Source organism: Simochromis diagramma, unplaced genomic scaffold (assembly GCF_900408965.1).
Source record: "Simochromis diagramma unplaced genomic scaffold, fSimDia1.1 OVJJ01000802.1, whole genome shotgun sequence".
NCBI lineage: Eukaryota > Metazoa > Chordata > Actinopteri > Cichliformes > Cichlidae > Simochromis > Simochromis diagramma.
The window spans coordinates 15,565,843-15,589,381 of record NW_024387492.1 but is presented as its reverse complement, the minus strand read 5'-3'; the positions used below and the strand labels follow the sequence as shown (position 1 = coordinate 15,589,381).

Genomic DNA, 23,539 nt, shown 5'->3' with positions numbered 1-23,539 from the left:
GTTTTGCAGTCAAATCTTCTCATATCCTGTGTGGGCATTATGACATCAATGGATTTTAAGGCAAAGAGGGGAAACAGCAGCACAGGGACCTGTGTCTGCAGACAGAGGGTCAAGTATTATTGTGTAAAACCATAAGACCCTGCAGGGAAAATTCACAACTTATGATAATGGAACATATGAATATGACTAGCTTGACTGGACACTTTATGTGACACCGTGTAAATTATGAATACAAACAGTATACAATACAATAATCTAAAAATTGTTTACAGCCAACATTTATTTGATAACAGTGCAGATAACAGAGCCAGTACGTGAACATATCAAATATTGAGTTAACAGTATTTGTTAATCTTCAGGATAAGTGGTGCCTACACAGATGTAAAGCTGGCTTTTCCTCTATCCTACAAACCCAACCTAACCATGACCATAACCACAACATTCCCCTGACCCTGAAAAAAAAAACAACCACCTAATTTGTTGGTGAACCTTCATCGGAGGGGGGATTGACAATCACACACAATAGAGAGATGCACACTCTGCGTAAACTCCTAAAATCCCAAATTTGTGCAAGTTTGGGATTGCCCTGGAATACCATAGGTGCGATATTAAACGAGTACACCTACTATCTGAACTGTTGCAGTATAATGATTCCCATATTCCAAACACGGTCTCTCTCTCCCTCTCTCTCGCTCTCTCTCTCTCCACTGTGCGGCGGTTTGATGGGTCGGTCGGTGAAGCTGCTTCTTGGCTCCTGAGCTCCAAGAGAGAGATAAGCCGGCTGCAGAGGTAAGGGACGGGGAGAAGGGGGGAGAGGCTGGAGCAGAGGGAATACGAGTGGCGGTATTATTAGTGGTGAAAGATGCATGAAAGAAAACTGAAATGTTGTTGCGTGCGCTTTTAACGCTCCTACTGGTAAAGCCTCTGTTATTTGTCATTGCAACGGTGTTCTCAGTTTGCTGTGCTTGAGGTGTTGCTTGGCTGTTGTTGGAGTAATTAATATTTTGGAGGGTGACACGGAGGATGCAGTTTTCCCCACCTGGGATTAAAGAGACCTCAGGTGATCTGTCGGGGACACTTGAAGTGCACAAGTGCATGTTTGAAATCAATTTGCGCGTTTTCGTCCTCTGTGCATCTGTTGGGATGCGCACGGAAATTTGTGAGGAAGATAGTGAGAGAGGTGTGGTGTGTGTGTGTGTGTAGGGTAAAGTACGCGCGTAAAAATGCGTGCTGCTGGTTGTTGCGGACTGTGTCGTGTAAATTAGGCTGCAGAGTGCAGGGTGTGTGTGTTTGCGGGGGGGTGAAGCGGTTCTGAGAGGATAGAGAGACCACAGAAAGAGGTCGGAGTGAGACCGAGAGAGAGATCTATGTCACTGTTGGTATGCAGACATGCACGACCATCATCCATCAAACTCTGCTCTCCACACATTAAGACAGATGACGATTTGAGCCCGGTTCTGGCTATTAAGCAGTGATACTGATATTTATATTAATGCTGCATAATTACACGTTATCTTGATTTAGTTATCTGTGGACTGTCAGAGCATTGTTTACCTGATTGACTTCATGGTCAAATGTGGATGCACAAGTTTTGACGTCCCCATCATGCAAAAATTTGTTTGGTTGTAGAAGAAAATCAAAGATCTTTGAAGGTCGAGGATGAACTGAAAAAGATAAACAAGTGCCAGCTTTGGCCTTATCGGCCAGCACCAGTGGTTTATATCAGTAAAACGCTTGTGACTGATTTGTCGCAGCCTCACAAAGCATAGAAGTTTTTATATTGTGACCAGGTACTCACTCCTACATTGTTCTAAAAATAAATTCCCAAGTGATAGAAGATTTTGGACGAAGCTCTGGCCTTTCTTTGTGGGGTTTGCATGTTCTCTCGGAGCCTCCAAGATCTTTCTGCCTTCAGTCCAGTGACGGGTTAAATGGTGATTCTAAAGTTGATCCTAGCTGTGGATTTGGGGCTTAATAGTCTAGCCTAGCTTTGTTGTAGCTGCTGAACTCTTATCAAGCACGATCCAGCACTTATATGACCCCCAGTTAGGTTAGCAGTTAAGAAACTGCTGCTCAATGTTACTGAGACCTTGGAACCAACTTTTAATCAACTGCATGGGCAGGTGCTCGATTTCATACAGCTATGGGAATGGAGCTGAAAACACCTGAATTCAGAGATTAAGAGGTGTGGCACAATACTTTATTAGATTCATTTCAATGAACGCTACACTGTAATTTCACCGTTAAAGGTCATTCAGTCTCAAATCACTGTGGGCTCTCTGCTCGCCTATCTCCAATTTGGCTAAAAATTTTATGTCCAAAGTTTGTAGCTTTTTATATAAAATACTTTTTTTTAATATTACCTGCTTTTTTCACATTTTGAAAATCTGAGACAACCCTTGAACATGAATATCTAACAAAAAAAAGTGGGGAAAAAAGAACGAGTGAGCAGAAAATGTTCTAAAAAATGTGAAGATTTGTGTTGGAATGACCCAGTTGGCAGCTGGATTTAAAGTAATTAAGAATACTGTGCTTTAAGCTTTATGACATCATATTGTCAGTAGTGTGGATGAGATTTTACGATCATATTAGTGCTACTACAGTAATATAAAGAGGAACAGTATTAGAGCATAAACAGTTTATTACCCTAAAATTACCTGTGGGTGTCCTCCTCTGTGTACTCTGAATTCAGTTTCCTGTTATGCTTAAACTGTGTTTGCAGCTTGGTATTCACTTCTTGCCTCACAAGGTTACAGTATTCCTGACCTGCTCAAAATTGTATCAACCACCCAAGGTGAAGACTGGCGAATTTCTATGGTAGTCTCACTCATTGCTGTCTAAACCTCAGCACAGCTTTCTGCTACACAAAACCTGGTAACTAGATCACACGTGAAAAAACAATCAAGGATTTGAACTTGAATTTACATGATCACACAAGAAAAAGATACAGTACTGTACCATAAATATACAGAAGCTCTTAATATGTTTCGTATCTTAAACAAGATGTGAATGAACCATTACTGTGTGATATATGCTGTTAAATGCAGTCTGCCTGATAAACCACACACACAACTCCACACATTTGACTCTTTATAAGGTTGAATGGCTTCTAAACTGGTGGTGTCCCTTATATTTGTAGCCAGGCTTTTGTGTAAAATAGCCAGACATCCTCATGCAGCCCTCCCTGGGGTGGTTTTCGATGGAAGCTGAAGCAAACGCTGGGTGTGGGTTGCACTGTGGAGGGTCCAGAGGGAAAAGGATAGCGCAGACTTTAGACACAGCAAGAGATCTCACTCACCGCATCCACTTCCTGTCATCGCAGCGTGTTTTAAAGGAAAGGGGGGTGGTTAAATAAATGTTCACCTCTAAATGTAATCAGAATAATTTAGAGTATTAATCTGCGACAAGTATAAAAATAAATGTCATGTGTTTCTTTCAGTCATTTAATTTCCTGAAACCTGGGGCCTATTTTTATTTTATTTTATTTTTTTCTTCTTCAGTGACTTCAAATTACATCATAACACTTTCACTGTTGTTATTCCTTTGTAGTGCAAAAGAGGAGCGAGCACAAATGTTTTGACTGATGCCTTCCTCAGTGTTCATTTTTCTTGCAATCGAGTATCATTTCTGTGGCAGCGCTTGATTTGTTCCAATTATGTAGAGCTAAACGCTGAGCTGGTGAAGACATCAGCTGAAATTCAAGCGTGCTTGTTAGTCTTTTGCAGTTAAGAAGAAGAAAGATAAAGCTTAAGTGAAGTTTAAAAAACTGTGCTTTACTTGTAATTGTACGTAGCTAACACGAGCGGCGAACAAACAAAGGACTCTACACCTACAGGCTCTCACGAAGACATCACAGCACATCGATTGAAGCCTCGTAAACACCACAGGAAGGAGTTTCCTGAGCTGGCGGTTCTGAAGGAGTTTGAGGGCTTAACATAGGAAGATTTTAATTCTTCTGTAAAAACATGTTGTTTGCGTTTCATAAAATGAGACGCGTGTGGTCCCTTTATATCTTCTTCATCCTCACGTTCATCTAATTTTGGATAAATAGATTAGGCATTACATCAGAGGCTTTCAAGGTGACCAAAGCTGACTCTGGAAGTTCTTTAAAGCAATTAGGCCAACTAAAGCATCTCTATCAACAGGGGTGAGGCTCCCCTGTGAACCATTAATTAAATAACTGTGCGATAGAGGATGATCTCATGTGAATGTTCAACCTGAACATTTCATTTCTTTGCAAAATCCAGAGTTAGAGCGAATGTTGGAGGTATTGATCCCAGCCTACGCAACTTTACGACATTCCAGGAGCAGGATGGAAAGAAGATGGGAGTTTAAACTTGAGCAGTTCAGAGAAACAAACCAGGCATCACTTCTAAGCATTGACTGCTGGTTTGGAGTAGCAGTTAAGCAGACGGTGTCCCTGTCTTTTCTTCAGCACCAGAAAGCTCGTGGCCACATGGACACTTTGTACAGTATATCCTCTCACACATTCAGACACACACAAACAGCTGGTTAATGAGAGCGTCGACTTAAAAAGGACATTAAATTCACTTCAGATGACACAAAACTGCCATTTACTCTTAACCCAGTCAAAACCACTTTCTTAACTTTAGTTCGATTCTTATTATTTAATGTTTAGCTTGCTTGCACGGAAGAAGATGTGCTACCACTATGTGTCTTTGTAAACGGCTTTATGAGTAATACATGAACTAAATATAATACACAACCTAGGTGCACCTGTTTCTGAGATAAGCTAAGCTACACTAGCCTCTGGCTGAAGCTTCGTAGTTTCCATATAGATATGAGAGTGGTATTGATCTTGTCTTCAGATCTGTGGATGTTTCCCAACATGCCAAACCCAATCATCCTACAACCAGTCACGCTCAAGTCTGCTCTCATTTTGCTTCCTTTCTCTTTTCACTCTTTGGGCATGAAGCAGAAATTGCTTTGTGGAAGTTCTTTAACTTCTAATTTTGCTTCAGAATACGAGATTATGCACGATTGAAATAGCATATCAACACATGATGCTCACGATGATGATACTGCGGATGCAGGCACCCACACTGATTCTGTGTCAAATTTCAGCTCTGATACCTTTATTCTTTCAGCTGAAAACATGCTTACACGGTTAATATTTACAAATTGATTAAATTAGATCAATTTGATTTTTTTTTCCTACAGCAGGGGTGTCAAACATGAGGCCCGGGACTAGAATTGGCCCGGCAATGACTCCAGTCTGAGCCTGGACAGTTTTAGAAAATGTGACTTCACTTTTAACTGTATTTTCAAGTTTTGCTAGTTTTCCTCTGCCCATTCATACTGCACCAAAGTAAATAAGCAATAGATAAACATTTAAATGACTAAAAACACTGTTTCTTACAGTGAATTCCCAGGTAAAGAAAAAAGAACTTAGTTTTGCTCTCCTTCTCACCATTCATGCTAGCTTTTGGGAACTACACATGTGAACTACATTTCCCATGTACACATGGTTTATGAAGCACAGGTGGACACTATTAAAAACTATTTGCCAACATTTGGCCGAAGTTCTAGGAAGACATTTAGCTTTGATAACCTGCATCAGGCCTTCATTCACATTTCAGTTCTTTATATTTAGTGGTGAGTGTGATGGTCTTTTTTAAAAGATTTTACTGAGTGGAAACACAAAGTGGAAAATACTACTTTTCTCTGAGCAGAATCATCTTCCAGTCATACACCTAAAGTCTATAATTTCTTCCACAAATATTTTCTCAGATAAATGTTTCCAGGAAACCTCCATCTCACTGAGATTATGTGCAAAGTCTTCTGGTTTGCATTGCAAAAGAAATGAATAAATTAAACTGAAATGAAATAATGGAGTGTGTTTCCATTATCATGAGTGCATATTTGGCAGTTTCCAGGTATATTGTTGTAAGGATTCAGTTATCTGCAACACAAGGAAGAGCTTGCTATCATAACATTTCCTATAGATTAGATTTGTTTTGCATTTTCATTGCGCGGTTTGCAACCAGACTCATTTAATCGAGTGCAGAATTGTTTAGATTTCCAGGCCTGTGTAACGTTATTTTGCACATTCACTGTGTTGCAACCAGCAAAGAGACTAGCTGTCTGCAGATGAATCAGTCAGAAGCTATTATTTCTTTTACAATGGACTAAATGGAAAGGCATCTGGTCCCAGTTACGTTTGGGATAAAATCTTCTGGCACTGATGAGCACAGAGGAAAAGAGGATGCATAGATGGAGCCCTCATATAGAAACCAGGGTGTCAAGTGTGTTTCATTTCTCTTTCCAGCTGTTTGCCCACTATCTGACTTTGAACCTTCTCCTTCTTGCACCTAATCTCAGCTCAAGTGTCACACAACAATATTTTGACAGCTGTCAGAAGAGCACAGACAGGCCTGAGTAATGGGATGTCACAAGTGTGTGTGTGTGTGTGGAGTCACATATATTGCATGTATTGTGCATGATTCGGTGATCGGTTGTTCTGTAGTAAATTAAAGGGCAATTTTATGGGGTTTAAAATCAACCTTTAACCTGCTGCAATTTGTTTCTGTACTTTGTGAGTGGTTTATTGGAATAATGTGCAATCATTTTTGCAACAGTCTCCATGTCCTCCTTCGCTACACCCATGAATCTTATCTGTGCTCTTCCTCTTTTACTCCTGCCTGGCAACTCCATCTTCAGCATCCTCCACAGAGTTTCCACGCCGCTCGACCTGAGTTGTCCCTCTGATATACTCATTTCTAATCCTGTCCATTTTGGTCACATGTAACACAATTCATCTTCAACTCTGTCACCTCCAGCACGGCCTCCTGTCTTTTTGTCACTACTGCTGTCTCCAAACTCTACATCATAGCAGGCCTCACTACCATCTTGTAAACCTTCCCTTTCACTCTTGCTGCTATCCTTCTGCTTCTCTGAATGGAAATGAACGTGCAAATTAGTTTTCAAAATGAGATATTCGTCTGACTGATTTTCATCATTTGAATTAATTCATGCACATGATGCCTAATTTTAACTGAAGAAACAAATTTTTATTCCCCTTGTAAAACAAGACATCACATCCTTTGTGGGAAAGAAGCAAGTGACGCTCTTATATGCCAGGAAATATGATGTCCCACAAACTGAAATGATTGACTGGAATAATCAAGCAAAAACAGAATGTATTTTATTCTCCTTTAACTTCAGTCTCATGTGACGGATCTGGAGGGAGTAGCGTAGAAGGGATAACAGAGAAAAGTAGGAGAATTGATGACGCCTCCATTGCATCCATCCTGTGGCTGCTGATAGAAAACCAGAAAATAGAGAGACATGGGAGACTGGAGCCCAATGCTCAGTTCTATGGTCCAATTTATCACTTTGTTTCTCACTCTCTTTCTTTCCCTAGACTCTGGAGACAGCACAGTTGGAAATAAAGAAGAGAAGACAAAGAAGAGAGGATAATTTAACACACGGGGAAGGCGACTGTAAGGGAGAGATGGCTGAGGCACAGCAGCAGCAGCAGCAACAGCAGGAGGAAGGAGGAGAGAAGGAGAAGGAAGAGGAGCAGCAGCAGTCAAGCCCCGTGGAGAAGACTGAACCTGACGAAGGGGCTGAAGAACCGAAGGAGATCGCCCAGACGACCCCGTCTCGACCTCTGCTCTCCACGAGGTCCATGAGCATCGTGGACCCAGATGATGACACGCCCAACATGATTGTTTACAGAAAGGTAAGAGCAAGTATAATCTCCAGCATCTTTTTGCTGACTCACAGTGGTTTGTGGTTTTGTTAGTCAAATTTTAACCGGTTGCTGCTGGTGGTGCTGCAGACTTGAGAGAGTAGGACGGGGAATGCTTTTTAAGTGCTTCAGTGCAAAATGATTTTTGGGCTTTGCTGTCTGTCAAACTCGAAAGTAAGTTTGAATAAAAAATAAAGCGAACATTCAGCTGATCTGTGAGAGTTTTGGAGCAAATTTTATTAGTTTCAGGTGATTCTGAGATTTCTACGTTTGGCTGGAATCAGTGAGGCCAGTTCTGAAACTAGCTTTATTCTTTTTACATGTATTACATGTATGCATCTTTTACATGTATTTTAATTGGAGGAAGCCAGAGTATCAGCATAAACTCCAACAGGACAAAATTACTTTCTTTTTGATGTCTGTGTCATCAGAGATGGAGATTTACTGTATAGGTGGTATAATTATAGGTGTGATTATAACCCAAAGCTTTAGAGGTTTATTATTATTCCTCTACAGTAGTTACTTTATGCCACACAGAGCTGATTAAAAGACAAATGAATGTATTTCAAAGGCAGTCTTGCTCTCTCTTCTAAATGAATATGAGCTGTGACCGCATTACTTACCAGCAGGCAGCTGGTGCACACATTTAACTAATTATCATGCATAATTAGGATGCTACATACTAAAATTGAAGTTAATTCCTATTGGCTGGTGATGCAGCAATTTCCTCTTGGAGCTGCTGGAGTCATATGTATTTGAAGAGCTGCTGCTCTGATATATGACACTAGAAATGAAGGCTCCTGCTGCGAACTGAGATGGAAAGTTTTTGGACAGGTGGCGAAAAAAGTGAGAGATTGTTTTTCATAAACAAGCTTGCAGTATGTTTCTTTTGATCAGAAAAAACACACATCAAATTTATGGAGAGGATAGTTTCAGAAATAGCAGAGCGTCTTTGTGAGAAATGGGGTTTTAAAAGAAGTGTGAAGTGAAGAGACTACATAAGACGTCAGCTGAGCCACCACTGCAAGTTGACAACTGCATTAAGTACCATAGATAAATAAAGAATAGTGGAAAAAAACACTAACTCCTAAATGCTGGTCCAGAAGGACTAGCTGTCTAGAAGCAGCACACCACAAATGAAACTGTCCATGATAAATTAATGCCCAAATGTTGTACATAAAATATAAGGGAGGAGGCTCGGTTGCCATTTTTTGTAAGTTTCCACCCCGTTTAAAGGCGTGTTTTGTGGCTGACCCTGACATTTGACCTCATTGTGAAAGGGAATGAGAATATACTGTTTCTCTGGATGGAATCAATGCACTATGTCATGTCAGCCCAACCTGAATGAAAGACAAGGGGGAAGGAGATGAATTTACTCTGAGGGCAATCTCGCCTCCTGTGCTAAATGAACGTGTCAGTATTGTTTACCAGCAGGCAGCTAGTGCACATTTTTACTTATTTATCGTGACCACGGAAGTGTGGCTCTATAGGGATGAGGAGATGAAAAAGATGAGAAGAGAGTGATGGAAAATGATCTCTACTAGCCACAGCGTGTCTGTAATGCAAGAATTAATGGGTGAAATTGGCTGAAATAATTTCTCTCTGTCAGTAAGCACTAAATTCTGCGATCAGAGATGTGAAGGATATTTAATGGAGGCTGAGAACTTGTTTAAATGCTGAGTGGGCATTATCAAATTACTTTGCATCCTATTCAGTCTTGATGAAGTCTTGATGAAGCCTGGAAATGAATCACAGTGACAGCACTTGCACTTGACAATATAAAGAAGCAGCACTTGAAGATAAAACTTACTAGTGGCAAACACTATTTTTGCTTTTTGTTTGGACAGATAACCTTTTCTGGTTCAATTAGTTTAACAAGCGCTCAAATGACTCAAATCAAGAGCTAATTTCATATCTGGAGTGTATTCTACTCATTTATTTTTATTCAAGTTTGAATAAAAAGGTGCAGGAAGAAGAAAATGTCATAAATGTGGCCTTTCTAAAATGAATCGTTTACATTGGTAGAACACATACATTTAGTTGCATATTTGTCACACAGTAATTGCCCCCAATATTAACCTATGCATTAACTGCGATTAACCACATTTTTTTGAAAAGCTGAGTTCAGTTAGATCAGCCACACCCAGGCCTCATTGCTACCAAACATGTTAAGGAAAGAAATCACTTAAATGGAACAAAGTTATGTAGGCTAAAAGATCTTTAAAAAATCAACACACCATGTCAAGATCTAAGAAACAAAGTCACTGACATCTATCAGGAAAGGGTTACGAAGCCATTTCTAAGGTTAGGGGACTTGAAACAGTGGAAACCTTACCAGGAATGGCTGGCCTACATCAACAACTCATCCAGAAACAACATCTAAAGAACTGCAGACCTCATTTGAGGTCAGATTTCATGATTCAACAATAAGAAAAAGACCAGGCAAAAATGGCATCCAAGAGTTCCAAGGTGAAAACTACTGCTCACCCAAAAGAACACAAAGATCTCACATTTGCCAAGAAATATCTCGATATACCCCCAAGACTTTTGTTGTTGAACTTTTTGAAAGGTTTGAGTCCCGTGGTAGGTGGCATAAAACTAAACAGCATTTCATAAAAAACATTATCATCAGTCAAACGTGGTGGTGTGATGGTCTGGGACTGCTTTGCTGTTTCAGCACCAGGACGAGTTGCCTTACATGATGGAACCATGAATTCTGCTCTCTTTCAAAAAATCTTAAAAGACAGTACCTGAGCATCAGTTCATGTCCTGAAGCTTAAGCACATTTGGGTTTTACAGCAAGATCATGACCTGAAACACAAAAGCAAGTCCACCTCTAAATGGAAAAAATCAAGCAACTAAAGAAACAAACAAACAATAAAACCCAAATGAAAAAACAACAACCAGGTTTTGGAGCGATCTTGGCTGGACTCAAATCAAACATGAATTTTATGCTTGAAAACCCTCAGACATGGTTGAATTCCAATAATTCTCAAAGAAAAGTGGGGCAAAATTCCTCCAGAGCCATGTAGAGTTGTTCCTAGTAATTGCAAATGTTTGACTGCAGTAGGTTTGGATTTGTTTAATCTGAAACATTCAACAAAAGCAAAACAAATATACAAAAAAAGGAACTTAAGAAGGAAGGAAATACTTTTTCACAGCACTGTACATGCAGACAAATGTAAACATGCAGATGACTGCACAATATGTGTTCACCACCAGAAAAGAAAACAGTGGTATCATCAGGAAAAAGGCCATAGCTGGATATTGTTTTAGATACTACAGTTGGGTAGGTCTGAGTTCTTGCTGTAGGCTATTTAAGAAGAATGGTTTATTGATTTATCCAAGATGCTAAGAAAGTTGGGTTTGAATATCTGTATGAAGGGTCTATGGATGATTTGATGCAGGAGGATATCTACAGTATAGATTTTGTCCCGATTTGGATGAATGCAACTGAAGATGCACGTGTCTTAATATCCTGAAACTGGATAATGAGATTGCATTGTCTGATACAATGTTACTCACTCTGAGTGTCTTATTGTTATATAATAATTATATAATAAAGTATTTACTGGTGATGTTGATGAAGGATCTATAAATGGATATTTCCTGCTAAGAAAAATAATTTTAGTGAGATGAACCTATGTGTATCGATCAGTCTGTGTATTGATTTATGTGTTTTGACTCATCTGACCTACACATTCACCCTCTGTTCTCAGCTGCTTTTTCATTGGATCATTTCTGTGCGGTGTTTTTTAAGTGGATTTGAACCTTCTTTTCTTTTTTTAAACAATTCTTCTTACCTTTCCACGATGACAAGAACAACAATGAGACAGAAAAATCTGAATGTTGATAAGTGGTAGGACTGATGAACTCATGGTAGACTATTTCAGTATCTGTAGTCCATCTGGCTTTGGAAATGTCATTTATCTAAAGATGCTGGAGGTGGAGCTGGAATCGCAGGACTCCAATTGCCAGTAAATGAATAAATAAACGAGTTCCTGATGCAGGATAGAGACGAGAGTTTACAGATAGAAAAAGAAGCTGTGTGGAGAGATTGAAAAACAAGGAAGCAGAAAATAACAGATGGTATAAGTGTCACAGACCCAGTTCCTGGGACTCGGGGTCCGTGAGCAGTGTGGACTATTATTATTATTGTATTGGATGTATGTTTGCTGCACTGTGCTCTTGTGTTCCATGCTGGTGTGTGTATGTGTCTGTGTACATGTGTGTGTCTGCGGGTGTGGCTGGACAGCCACCTGCAGGCCTGATGGGTGTGGCCCTGCCAGCTGCTGATCACGCCGAGGTTCTCACACACCTGCTTCTGATCAAGCTCGTCGGGGGAGCTACTTAACAGAGCGATGGAGCTTCCTCCGGCGCAGGATCGTTGAGTTAGACTCCATGAGGAGAGCGGAACACAGTACAGCAGGACGCACGGAATACCAGCACTTAGGAGAAGGCACAACACAGGAGTTGAGGGAGCACATTGGAGATTTATTGTGTGCGGTACATTACCCCACTGTAAATAAACGCACTGTTCATTGCACTTAGTCCAGCGTTTGGGTCCTTTCTCCAACATCCCCACGGCTTGCCCTGGCAGACCGTGACAATAAGAGTGCAAAAATAGTTTGATAGCAAAGAAAAACAGTAGGCAAAGGGTAAGGAAAAGATAACAGAAAAAATACCAAAAAATATGAATCTGTAGAGTTAAAATGTATCTGAGCAGCAGCCTTACACATGCTAGTTGAAGATAAGAGCACCTGTCATCTAATATAATTTCTCCAGCAAAGAAGTCGTAGTATCACCAAGATATATTTTAAAACCTGCGTTCATCGGAGTGTGAATGTGTGTGAATGTTTATTAGTTTGCACTTGAGTTTAGAAGTGCTTGTGAATGGGTGAATGAGGCATGTTGTATAGAGCGTGGGGAGAGTAGAAAACACTATATAAGAATTAGTCCATTTTCCAAATCATAATATCCTCAGCTAAATTTGAAGTATCTTTTACCGTGGTTGAACCAAAAAAGCGTTTTGTGGAAAAAACAAAAAAAGACAGTCAGGAGAGGTTTTTATTTATCAAAAACATTTCTTCAATTTTTCAGATTTAGTTCAAAAAAATCCTCCAGAAATAGTGAGGTAGTTGTTGAAGGATGGCAATTAAACTACAAAATGACACAGGCACTCAGCAGCCTTACTTTTATGAATAACATAACCAGCTGACAACCAGCTGAGTTGAATCCTCCATTGCAATGAGACAGATTGCAGATGGGTCACAGATAAGTTGATTGGCACAGACTGACTGCAACTGAAATTTATTGACAGATTGTCTGTGTTTATGAATTATATGGTAGTTATGTACAGACCTTCACCAACCTGATCAAATTCAATGCAACCACCAATAAGTAGAGAGGTGGTCGTTCTATTTCTACTGTAGTATGACTGAATCATTAGAAGTATTACAGAAGAACTGGGCCACCTGGCAGGTGTGCTTTCTAATGACAAATAGATCAATTGTGTACAGTAATTAAGTAAATTCATTTTTTTAATAGTTCTAATGAGGAATGTCATGACAAAATTATATTTTTCATCATCATGTTTTTAAAGACGATGTTTGGCGTCCATTTAGAGAGCTGGTTGTGACTTGTTGTGTGTTGTGTTGTGTTGTCGGTGTCTTCACTGGCTGCTATGAAGAAGATGAAACAGACTAATGCACTTACAACCAGCTACATGGGCTGCATTGCATTTATATGCAGACAAAAGCTACTTCAAAATGCCATTCCAGTGAGTTATAGCTTTCACAGTCTCTCTGCATTACAACACTTGCTTATAAGCTGACCTACTGATTTACAATATTGGCCATTACACAAAAGGTTGCTTTGTGATTAAATATGTATTCCCAGGACTGCATTCCCATTAGTCTTTTTAGATGAGTCACCAATCATTATGCATGCAAATTGTGCTTCAAATTCACCGTTTCCAAAGCTCTGAGACCCAAACTATCGAACCACTTCAAATTAATGGTGAATTAAGGTGAATTAAGTTTCTCCTTTTTTTGTCTTATAGATAATTAACTTCCAATTTTATACACCGACTTTTTCCTGCAAGACGATTTTAGTGCTTGGAGAGTTAAATGCGGGTAGAACATGAGAGCTGATACTGGGTCAGTGTTTGAAGAGTAATTAGGATGAGAAGTGATGCCTCTCGCCCACAGGGACCCATTCATCTGCTAGAAAGATGGTGTATGACTTTATTCCATGTCTTCTTCTTTTTTACCCCTCCCCTCACTTTCTTATTCTATCATCTTAATGTCTGCTGTTCTAATTGATTCCTAATCACTTTAATTAATTCTCCCTCTATTTATTTTTAATGATTTTATCCTATTTGGTTTAAAATTATAAATCTATGCGTACAATAGATGTTTGTCTAAGAAACTGAACATTACTCCCCCTCTCCCCACTAGATTATTTTTCGTTGTCAGTATCCAATGCACACACACACAATGGTGTTGACAAGAGCGGAGGGTGTTGACTCACCTTTTCACCAGCACGAATTCAAACCTGTCAGCCAGCATCTGCTCAGAAACACTGTGTGTGTGTGTGTGTGTGTGTGTGTGTGTGTGTGTGTGTGTGTGTGTGTGTGTGTGTGTGTGAGAGAGAGAGAGTGATAAGAAAAGATGGTAGGAAGTGGGATACAGAGCATTTGTGCATGCTGCAGTTTGGGTGTGTCCTTGTGTGTTTGTAGAGCTGTTATTTTAGTGTAACACATCTTTTCCCACCCCCACCCCCCACGATTCTTTAATTTCCAGTCTGACATTAGCAGCTGTTGAAGTGCAGACCTGTTTACTTAACAGGCTGTTTATACAGATGCATTTTTCCCATATTCATCTGGGCCGCTGGAACATGCTTTAAAAGAGAGCTCAGAGGTTGAAAAGCCACCATGAAGCTACTGTTTGAAGAGGTGCATTGATTCAAAAACCATGTTTTTTTAAATGATGGGCCATTTGTTTATCTGTATGTAATCCTACTGAGAAACACACTGTGATAAAACTCTTAATATTCACCAGGTTCCTAGCATTATGGCATGAGTTAGGTTCCATCCATTCTTTCAATTTCAATTTCAATTTTTTTTATTTTTTTTATTTTACAGATTTTTTTCTGCATATGCAAATAGAAATTAAATGTAATATTTTAACAAAAATCTGTTTTTTTTAATGTACAGCCATCCTATGATGAAGTGTTCATTTTTGAGTCTCTCAACTGTTTTCAGCTCTTGCCACAGAACTCAGTCAGAGGCCAAAACATCTCATGATTTCAATGATGCAGACACTACTTTGGGAAATTGCATCACCCGTCTCCTCCCAGGGCCTCCCCTCAAAAGCTAGATATTTCAGCGACTACCTAAAGCTCTATTTGAAGCACCTTCCTCCTGACAAATCCTTATGTTTTTGACCTCATAATGTGCTTTAAAGCAGCTCAGCTGAGAGATTAGAGGAATCAATATCAGTAGTGAACCATATATCGTAACCACAAAGACAATAAATCCCCATGTGTTAATGTAAACCCTTTCTCCATATGCATCATCAGCTCTCTTAATGGAGAAAATATTGAACACAACCAATGAACTGTCAACAATGACTTACTGTAAGAGGAGCAATAAATACCAGAACAATCACTCAATTTAAGATCCCCTGCATCCTATGGCAACTTAAAGGTATAGTCGGTTGGGTTTTTAAAAAATATTAATTTAATAGAAAAACAATATTATAGACATAAATGCACATAGATTACTGTAAAATGATGTCTTCCAACAAGTGATGCATTCTTATAAACTAGGAATTGAGATATGTAAAATGTGGAAGCTGCGATGTTGCCCTGGCAACTTAAATACGGTAGCTAAGATCGCTGTTCTGTCTAATTGTGTGCTAGAAACCAGCCACATATGTACTATAACAAAGATTGAGGAGAAGAGAACTCCTCTGCACCTTCATACCCAAGATATGAGGGATCATACCTATGTTTTATCTATGTTTTTAAAAACACGTAGGAAGGACACAACAAGACAGCCATTTGGATAAAACGTCATCCTCTTCCCCCACACGAGCCTTACTTCCTAAACTGAAGTCGGGGCTCTATCTCATGAAAACTTGCATAACCGTACTTATTGTCAGGAGATTAGACATACAACCCTCCCCTCTCCGGACAACTGGCAATGAGGCGGCTAAATAACAACAACAGCAGCTGGTTATAAGCTAACAATATGCTAATGATAGGCTCAAGTGTTCGTTAGAATAAACCCAAATCACACTTTCCCATTGATAAACAGTTTGATTCCATTCTCACGTTGTATAGGAATTTATTCGGCAAGTGTCTGAATCGAAAAATGTTAGATACACTTCAAAGAAAGTTTCAGTAACGCTGGCTAACGGAGGCTAACAGAGGGTAATGGTGGCTAACAGTAGATAACAGGGACGGACAGCAAAAACAGCAGCACTTACTAACACGAAGGTTTAGGATAATCTCAACAACTCACCTCAGTATCGCTGTCATTGGTCAGAAATGTGTTTCGCTGACTCATTGTCTCATATCAAACCTCTTTCACAAAGTTTTCTAGCATTCTTCAGGGTAAATAGACATGGACACACATTGACAGCGGACTGACAGCCTACACTCACAACAGATGAACACAGAATAGGGAGTTTTTTGTCCTACAGTGGCTACCATAGGTAGAATTACGCACTTGAATTGTTAAAGCTAAGAAAACGGAATTCAGTTATCTGCAATCTGCAATATACTGACATCTAGTGGTGAGATTTTACACACTGTAACTTTAATACATTTTCTCTTGCAGAAGCAATGATTTAATCTGGGCATCAAACTACTGTCAGCTAAGCTTCATTAGACTTTTATTGCTTTCCCAAGATCCTTATTCTTGATCCTTATTCTTGAACCACTTCAGCGTAATGCCCATGTGCCACAAAGCTGGCACTTACTGCTCTCTGTTTAGAAATGGCTGAGTTCAGGGCCTATGGGAGAGGCTGCCACAAAACATTTGCTGCCATGTGGATGAAACATAAGCAATAGCAGTAATAAGTGGCTGTTTGAAAAGTTAACCCAATCTTCTGGTGTTCAACGTTCAGATCTCAAGCCTTTCACAGCAGAGTCCCCCCCCCCCCCCACACACACACACACCACCTAATTTAAGAAAAGGAGTATTTTTGTTGTTTAGTTGTACAGCCCCAGCAGGATGTTGTGCTCATTTTGTTGTTGTTTTGATGTGCCAAACGCCCTGACGAAGGGTTCAGAGCACATCAAAGAAGCGCCAAGAAGAAAATAAAATGTTAATATGCAAATTTTCAGGTATATGCTTACTTTTTCTTTAATGTGAGCATCCTCATCCATTTGAGTCTACGGTGCAGCTTTTAAACTAATAAACGAGTTCTTCTTTTTCTGCTCCACGTATCCTCTGACGGTGCAGGCAAATCACAACAACAGTTTAAATAGATTAAGTGATTTATTAAAACTCCTATAAACAGCATCCCAATTTAATTGCATGCATTTTTTTCAAATGTCCATGCAGCAATAAAAACAATTCAGTGTGATTTAACATTACTATTTAGGAGTTAATAACTATATTGTCTGTTTATAGTGTGAAACGCAGACTGCACAAGGTGATGACTTATTATATGCCTTTGAGCCTTTGAGCCCCTTTATGAACCATAAAATTCCAGTCATGCCTAGTCACCGCTGTCCAGTGCATATTTATTAGGCAATTTCACATGGCAAAGATATTCGCTAGTGAGCAAGAGTATGAATCATAGCTGAACCTTTGCATAGCTCTCTGTTGAACTCCAATGGCATCACGGTATCCAAGCAGATACTGCGGATCAACATTCTCACTTTGGTCACGTTCAATTATTTTTAGATTTTCAATCTGACTTTCTCAGTTTTCATTTATCTTGCTCAAGCATTTAGCAGTGTATTGAATGGTTTGGATGCTAATAATGTGGACAAGCACACAAATATAATTTATCTGTATGACACAAAAATTTAGAAGTATTGCAGGCATAAAATGTGTAAATGTAAAGACTTCCACTGTTGTTGTTCTCATCTAAGCCTTTTTCTGTGAGAAATGCAACTGTGTGTGTGGTGTTGTGTGTTCATGCATGCCTGCTCGTAGGTTTGTGTGCTCCCGCTTGTCACTTAGCAAATGACTAAGCGCGTCTAATCACAGCGCAGCCGCCCGCAGATATCTGAAGAGAGTTCATAATAACAGAGCAGGTAGAGAACAGCAGGCTAATCAAATCAAGGTGGCAGGGAGAGGCTAATTGGGAGAGTTTAAATTGCAAATTTTAAGGTGACAAGGTGATCACTCATCACTTTTTTAATTTTCCATTTTTGCTTGTTGCCACAATCCTGTGAACTTGGAGCATTTCACTCACTTGGAGGGCAGTGAAACTATCTGAAAAATACAACACGGGCATATATGATCGAATATTTTGTTTACACATCCAGGCACAAAGTACCGTAACAGTAACTGTTACAATTTAATTGTACTGGGAAACGCGTCTCTTTACCCTGCATATGGCAGTTAACTTTGAAACTTGAAACCATCACTTTTTTCCTGTTTGACTCATTTCATGAGCTGGTATCTAATGCTTTTCTGTCCCATAACTGAACACTTCTTAACACTTCAAGCCATGCAGCGATTGAATGCTGATTGGTTGATGAATAGGCTGAAACGGGGAAGGGAGAAATGTGGAGCCAGACAGTGGCTGCCATGGACACTGATGTTTCACTTCAGCTCTTTCTGTGTTATACCTTTGTTGTTCTCCACGGCTGACTGATGGACACACAATATAAGAAAAAGAGCATCCCCCAGACTGCTTTTGTACCATGTGTTGAACATTCCCACCCTATGGCAACAGATGCTCTTTGCAGGTAGACAGACAGAGATTAATCTTCCCCTGGCCTGTCAACAGACTGCCCATGCACTAACACCACTGAACTATAATTTCCCCATTACATGGCAAGATAAGGGAATGTTTATACTGAGGCGACTAACTGGCTAATAAAACATAGATAACACTAAAGACTCATAGGAAAAGGTACAAAGGCAAGAAGTAAAAATGGGGGAAAAAGTTAAAATGGAAAGAAAATTCTGAAAAAAAATCCCAAATCATGAGAATCATGTATTTGGGGTCATTTACGGAACAATAATGGACTAAGGCCCAAAAGAACGGTCGACAACTCCCCCGCAACCTCCAGTCAGACAGTTTTCAGGTAGCTGCTGGAGAATCTGTTGAATCGCAGGAACTGCAACACAAAACCTTTAATTGCTAGAGGATTGCCACAGTTGCCTGCAGCTTGCATGGAAGATGCCGAATCGTCTGCAAACAGCCACCATTTAGTATCGCCGCTGCACTGGAATTTGAAAGAAAATGCAATCCAAACTGGAAACGGCAACAAAAATAGAGAAGCTTGTCTTCAAAGTAAAAGTTGTGCTAACGCTAAAACAAGCACATCTCAAAAGGCACAACTTTTTTTTTCAAGGCCAATACCTGTTGTTTCCTGTTTGCGTCAGTTGCAGACAATTTCTATGTGTCTTCTATGAAAACTACCACTGACCTCAGCAATCTGCCTAAAACCAAAGCAATCAAAAAAAAAAAGATTTTGGTGCCGCACCCTAACACAACTTTGGAACTAATTTCACATTAATTATTGCCTGCAGCCCCTCGCAACGATGGTTAGCGCAGGGGTCAACTACCAACCTCTAGGCTTGTGTGACTAGGACAATAGCCATCGAATTTACAGCAAACAATCCCGCAATCACTTGCAACAGGTCGAGTAATACACATTTTTCACCTTTATCTGAGGATTGTTGACAGGTCTTTAACCCTGTGTGACTGAGGGTTAAGATAAATTTACATAAGATTCGGTAAGATGATGCCTTGAAAAAGGAAAAGGCAACAGTGCTGAACTTATAATGCTGTTATTGACTTGACCTGTGACCAAATCACTCACCTTTCCATTCATTAGCTGAAGCTAGATGCTATATTTGAAAATAGTGGGCTTTGTTTTGTTACGGTTTCTCTTGGATGGATATGTCCAAAGTGCTATCCCGCTGAGTTTTGTTGTTGTGACATTCTGCACGCACTCTTAAGTTTTGCACTTGTTCTTTTATGTATTTTTCATTTTTTTTATCTTGTAATTTTTGTTTCCCTATTATTCCTTTCTTATTTACTGTATAGCTTTTACTTCCAGCATTCTTTTACTTTTTACTCTTTTAATTTGAATTGCATTGTTTTGGTTTTTCTGAAGCATTTTGTTACCCTTGTTTTTGAAGAGGCAAACTGCTTTAAGGAGTAAAGCCTTCAAGCTAGTTCTCAAGCTGCACTGCGTCATACACACTAACATGCTTCATTCTCCTCACTTCACGTACCAAACACACTCTCCCAATTTGGCAGTGTATTTATGCTGCAAAGTTTTCCATCTCTCCCTCTGACATGTCAGTCCTGCTGCTCCCCTGCATGACTGCATGCTGTTCCACCACACCGGCGTCCAGCTGTAGCCTCGGGTGGGATAATTACTCATTATTCCCCTCTTTTATATGTATGGGCAGTGATGAACTCAGAGCCTAGACACCAAACTCTAATAAATCAGTCTGACTGAAATAAATGCCGCAACATGACAACGTTGTATAGTGCGGCAGTGTTGCTGATATAATTGTTTTGCTAGGTTTTGTTGGCGTATGACACAAACCAGATCTGTTAAGTTAAAAGAAAAGTTGAACTGCAGTGCTTTTTCCCCTTGTTTTAGAAATTAATATCTTTACTTGTGACAGGAGGGTTTTTGGTTTTTTGTTTTTTACGAGGGGATAAAGTGATCCCTGTTGTTTTCTTCTTGGTAATTATCAAAAGTAAAAGATAAGGGGAACTCGTGACAGCAGGTCTGGCCAGTATTAGCGATAGAATCTGGTTCTGACAGTGAAAAAGTGGCAGCAGTCCTTCAGGGAGCATTCCCTGTGCCGGCAGAAATAATAACATCCTGATTCCCCACTGAGTTCCTGTTTCTCTCACTTCTAATCCAGATTAATCCTCCTCAGTGTGCACTTAACTCCTGCACAGATTCAGTTTTCTTATTCTGTTATTTCTGGCATCAGGAGTGATTCTTTTACCACATCTAAGACAGAACATGAGAGGTTTTGTTTATTTTTAGTCGTAGTCTAAAATATATGACAGTGAATTCTTTGTTTGCCTGTGATTAAAGAGACTGAAGAGTAAAACACTGACTGAGCATTGGATTATTTTTAATTCCCACACCGTTTCATGAGACCTGCTGTGTGCCCGTGTATGTTCAAACATCAAAGCATCAGAGCCGGGGAAAAATGGAGTCAACTTTACAAGCAGATGCCCTTGATTGAGTCTGATCTGGACTAGTCTAAACTCCTTGTAAGGCCATTCACTTGTTTACTCCTATCTGGCAGAAAAGAGCCTGTTGGTTTTGTGAGTCTATTGAGGCATCAGTGTATTTGTCATGCTCTGGTTGTGTCGGACAGCAGGTGTCAGATGAACCCACTTGGCCTTGCTTCTTGTCAGCGTTTCCGATTTTCACTGGTTCATATGAATGTAAAGTGACTGCGACCAGATCTCTAGGTGCATATGTGAATATGCAAGCGTGTGTGTTGTGCTGGTTTTGACTTCAGATCAGTGAGTTTCCTGGCTGTTTTAAAGAGACAGATACAGATTGTGTGGCAGTATGTAAACCATGTTTTAAACCACCTCGTCTGAAATTCCACAGTGTAATCGATCAAAGTACATGAACTGAGGTGTTACATTAACGCAGAATTAACACACACTGACTTATTTGTAAGTCAAAACATTTACCTAATATTTCTATCCTCTGTATTACTATTTATTTGACAGCTCTAAAAACACAACTCACCATTAAAGATAAACCCAGTAGACCAGACGCTGTCTGTGATATGTCAGTTCGTCCTGTTTCAGGTGTTCATTTGGATGTGTTTGAAGCCAAACGACACAAAATCACCTACCATAGCTTCATTTATCATCCATCTCCCATTTCCCAGTGAATTTGTTCTGTCATTATTTATTTATTTCATCAGTATTTTGTGTTATGCTAATCTGCTATCTGTATTTGTATTGAAAATGTGCATTAGGTTAGATGACTCCCCACTGCAGACAAATCTATTTATGGGTAGAGATAAAGTAACCTTAACCTGAATTTGCCAGAGTAATAATTTTTCCTGCTCCCACCATTCAAAGATATATGGAACTTCTAAACACACTGCGTTGCATAGAAAGTGTGTTTTTCGTGAGGGCCATACATTTTTGGACAATGACATACTGTTATTAGTGTAGTGTAGTTTTACTTCCGTACATAATCACGCTGGATTTTAAATCAACCCATCAATATGTGATTGAAGTGCAGACTTTCATCTTTAATTCAAGAGGTGTAACAAAAATATTGTAATAACTGTTTCGGAATTGCAGACATTTCTAACGCAGTCCCTCATTTTCAAAGGCTTAAAATTGGACAATTGACAAGCAGTTTCACAGCCAGCTGAGGCCTGTTCTCTTATCAGCCTATGACAAATTAAACACAAAAAAGATCTGGAGCTGTTGAACTTGCATTTAGTTGCTGTTCACTGAAACTCAAATGTGAGGTCCAAATGACATGTTGCTGCAAGTGAAGGAGGCTATCATTCAAACTAATAACAATAATGAGAATAATAATAAAAAATAAACTTTTCAGAGAGATGGCAAAAACTTTAGAAGAGGCCAAATCAATAATATAGTATGAATATACTAAGAAGAATGAATGCACTCGCCAGCTCAACAACACCAAAAGGCCTGAAATATTATATAAGACAACTATAGGGAATAATCACATAATGATTTTGGGGAGGTAGGTGTATCACTTTCAAAGTCAACAATCAAGAGTTGTCTTCATGAATGTAAATACAGAGGGTTTATAGCAAGGTGGAAACTACTGAGTACACTCACGAAAAGGGGGGAAGATTATGTTCAGGTAAAAAAACATCTCAAACGAATCTTGGAAAAAAAAATCTGAATGATTGGAAGAGAAAACTGACAAAAGACAGAGAGAATTAATGATCCAAAGCATTATGTGTCAGACATGATTGAGGCAATGTTAAAGCATAAGTCTGTATGGCTGCTAGTCGAAATGGGTCATTAGTGTTGAGTGACGATGTGAGTGGTGATAGTAGCGGGATAAAGTGTACAATTTATATTGTAATACATAGTAAAGTCTACAGGGCTATACTCCCTGCTTAGGCTCCCTGCAAAAACTGACCGGAAAGTGTTTCACAGTGCAAATGGGAGCTGAACCGAAGCACACTGCAAAAGCAAGAGTTTCTCAAGAAAGGGGATATTTTCCAATGATGATGTCATTTGTTTGATTTCAACTCAAGAGAGCCTGTTTTTCAGCTACTGCAGTCAAACCTGAATGCAGAAAGATCTACTAACCAGCAGCTACTGAAGGTGGCTGCAGTGAAGGCCTAGCAGAGCATCTCAAGGGAGGAAACATTTGCTGATGTCAATGGGTTGTAGACTTCAAGCAGACAATTGTTTATCCAGTTTTTTTTTTAAAAACAGTCCTTATGATAAAAACCTCTTTTTCCAATTAATTTTGAAGCTCATAAATTGGGTATTGAGTATAAAAATGGCTGTAACCGCTAAATAATTAATGTTCATGAATGTTTATACTTATTTTGTGTGTGTAAAGAGGCAATCGCAAAAAGTGTCCTTGTTCAGTAACTTTTAGACCCAACTGTATTCATTTTTCCAT

General features: G+C 39.5%; 1 protein-coding gene across 2 annotated transcripts in view; it reads left to right on the top strand.

Moving 5' to 3' along the window:
- The first annotated feature begins 639 nt into the window (after positions 1–639).
- Positions 640–23,539, top strand: part of LOC120725533 (regulator of G-protein signaling 6-like) — a 102,328-nt gene continuing 79,428 nt past the window's right edge. The window contains exons 1-2 of one of the 2 annotated variants that reach the window (XM_040018537.1): positions 640–789; positions 7,385–7,705. In XM_040018537.1, the coding sequence (XP_039874471.1) occupies positions 7,475–7,705 (231 nt within the window). In that variant the 5' untranslated portion in view covers positions 640–789; positions 7,385–7,474. Of the gene's footprint in view, positions 790–5,261; positions 5,617–7,384; positions 7,706–23,539 lie in introns of those variants that run through there. The other variant, XM_040018538.1, reaches the window with a different exon arrangement.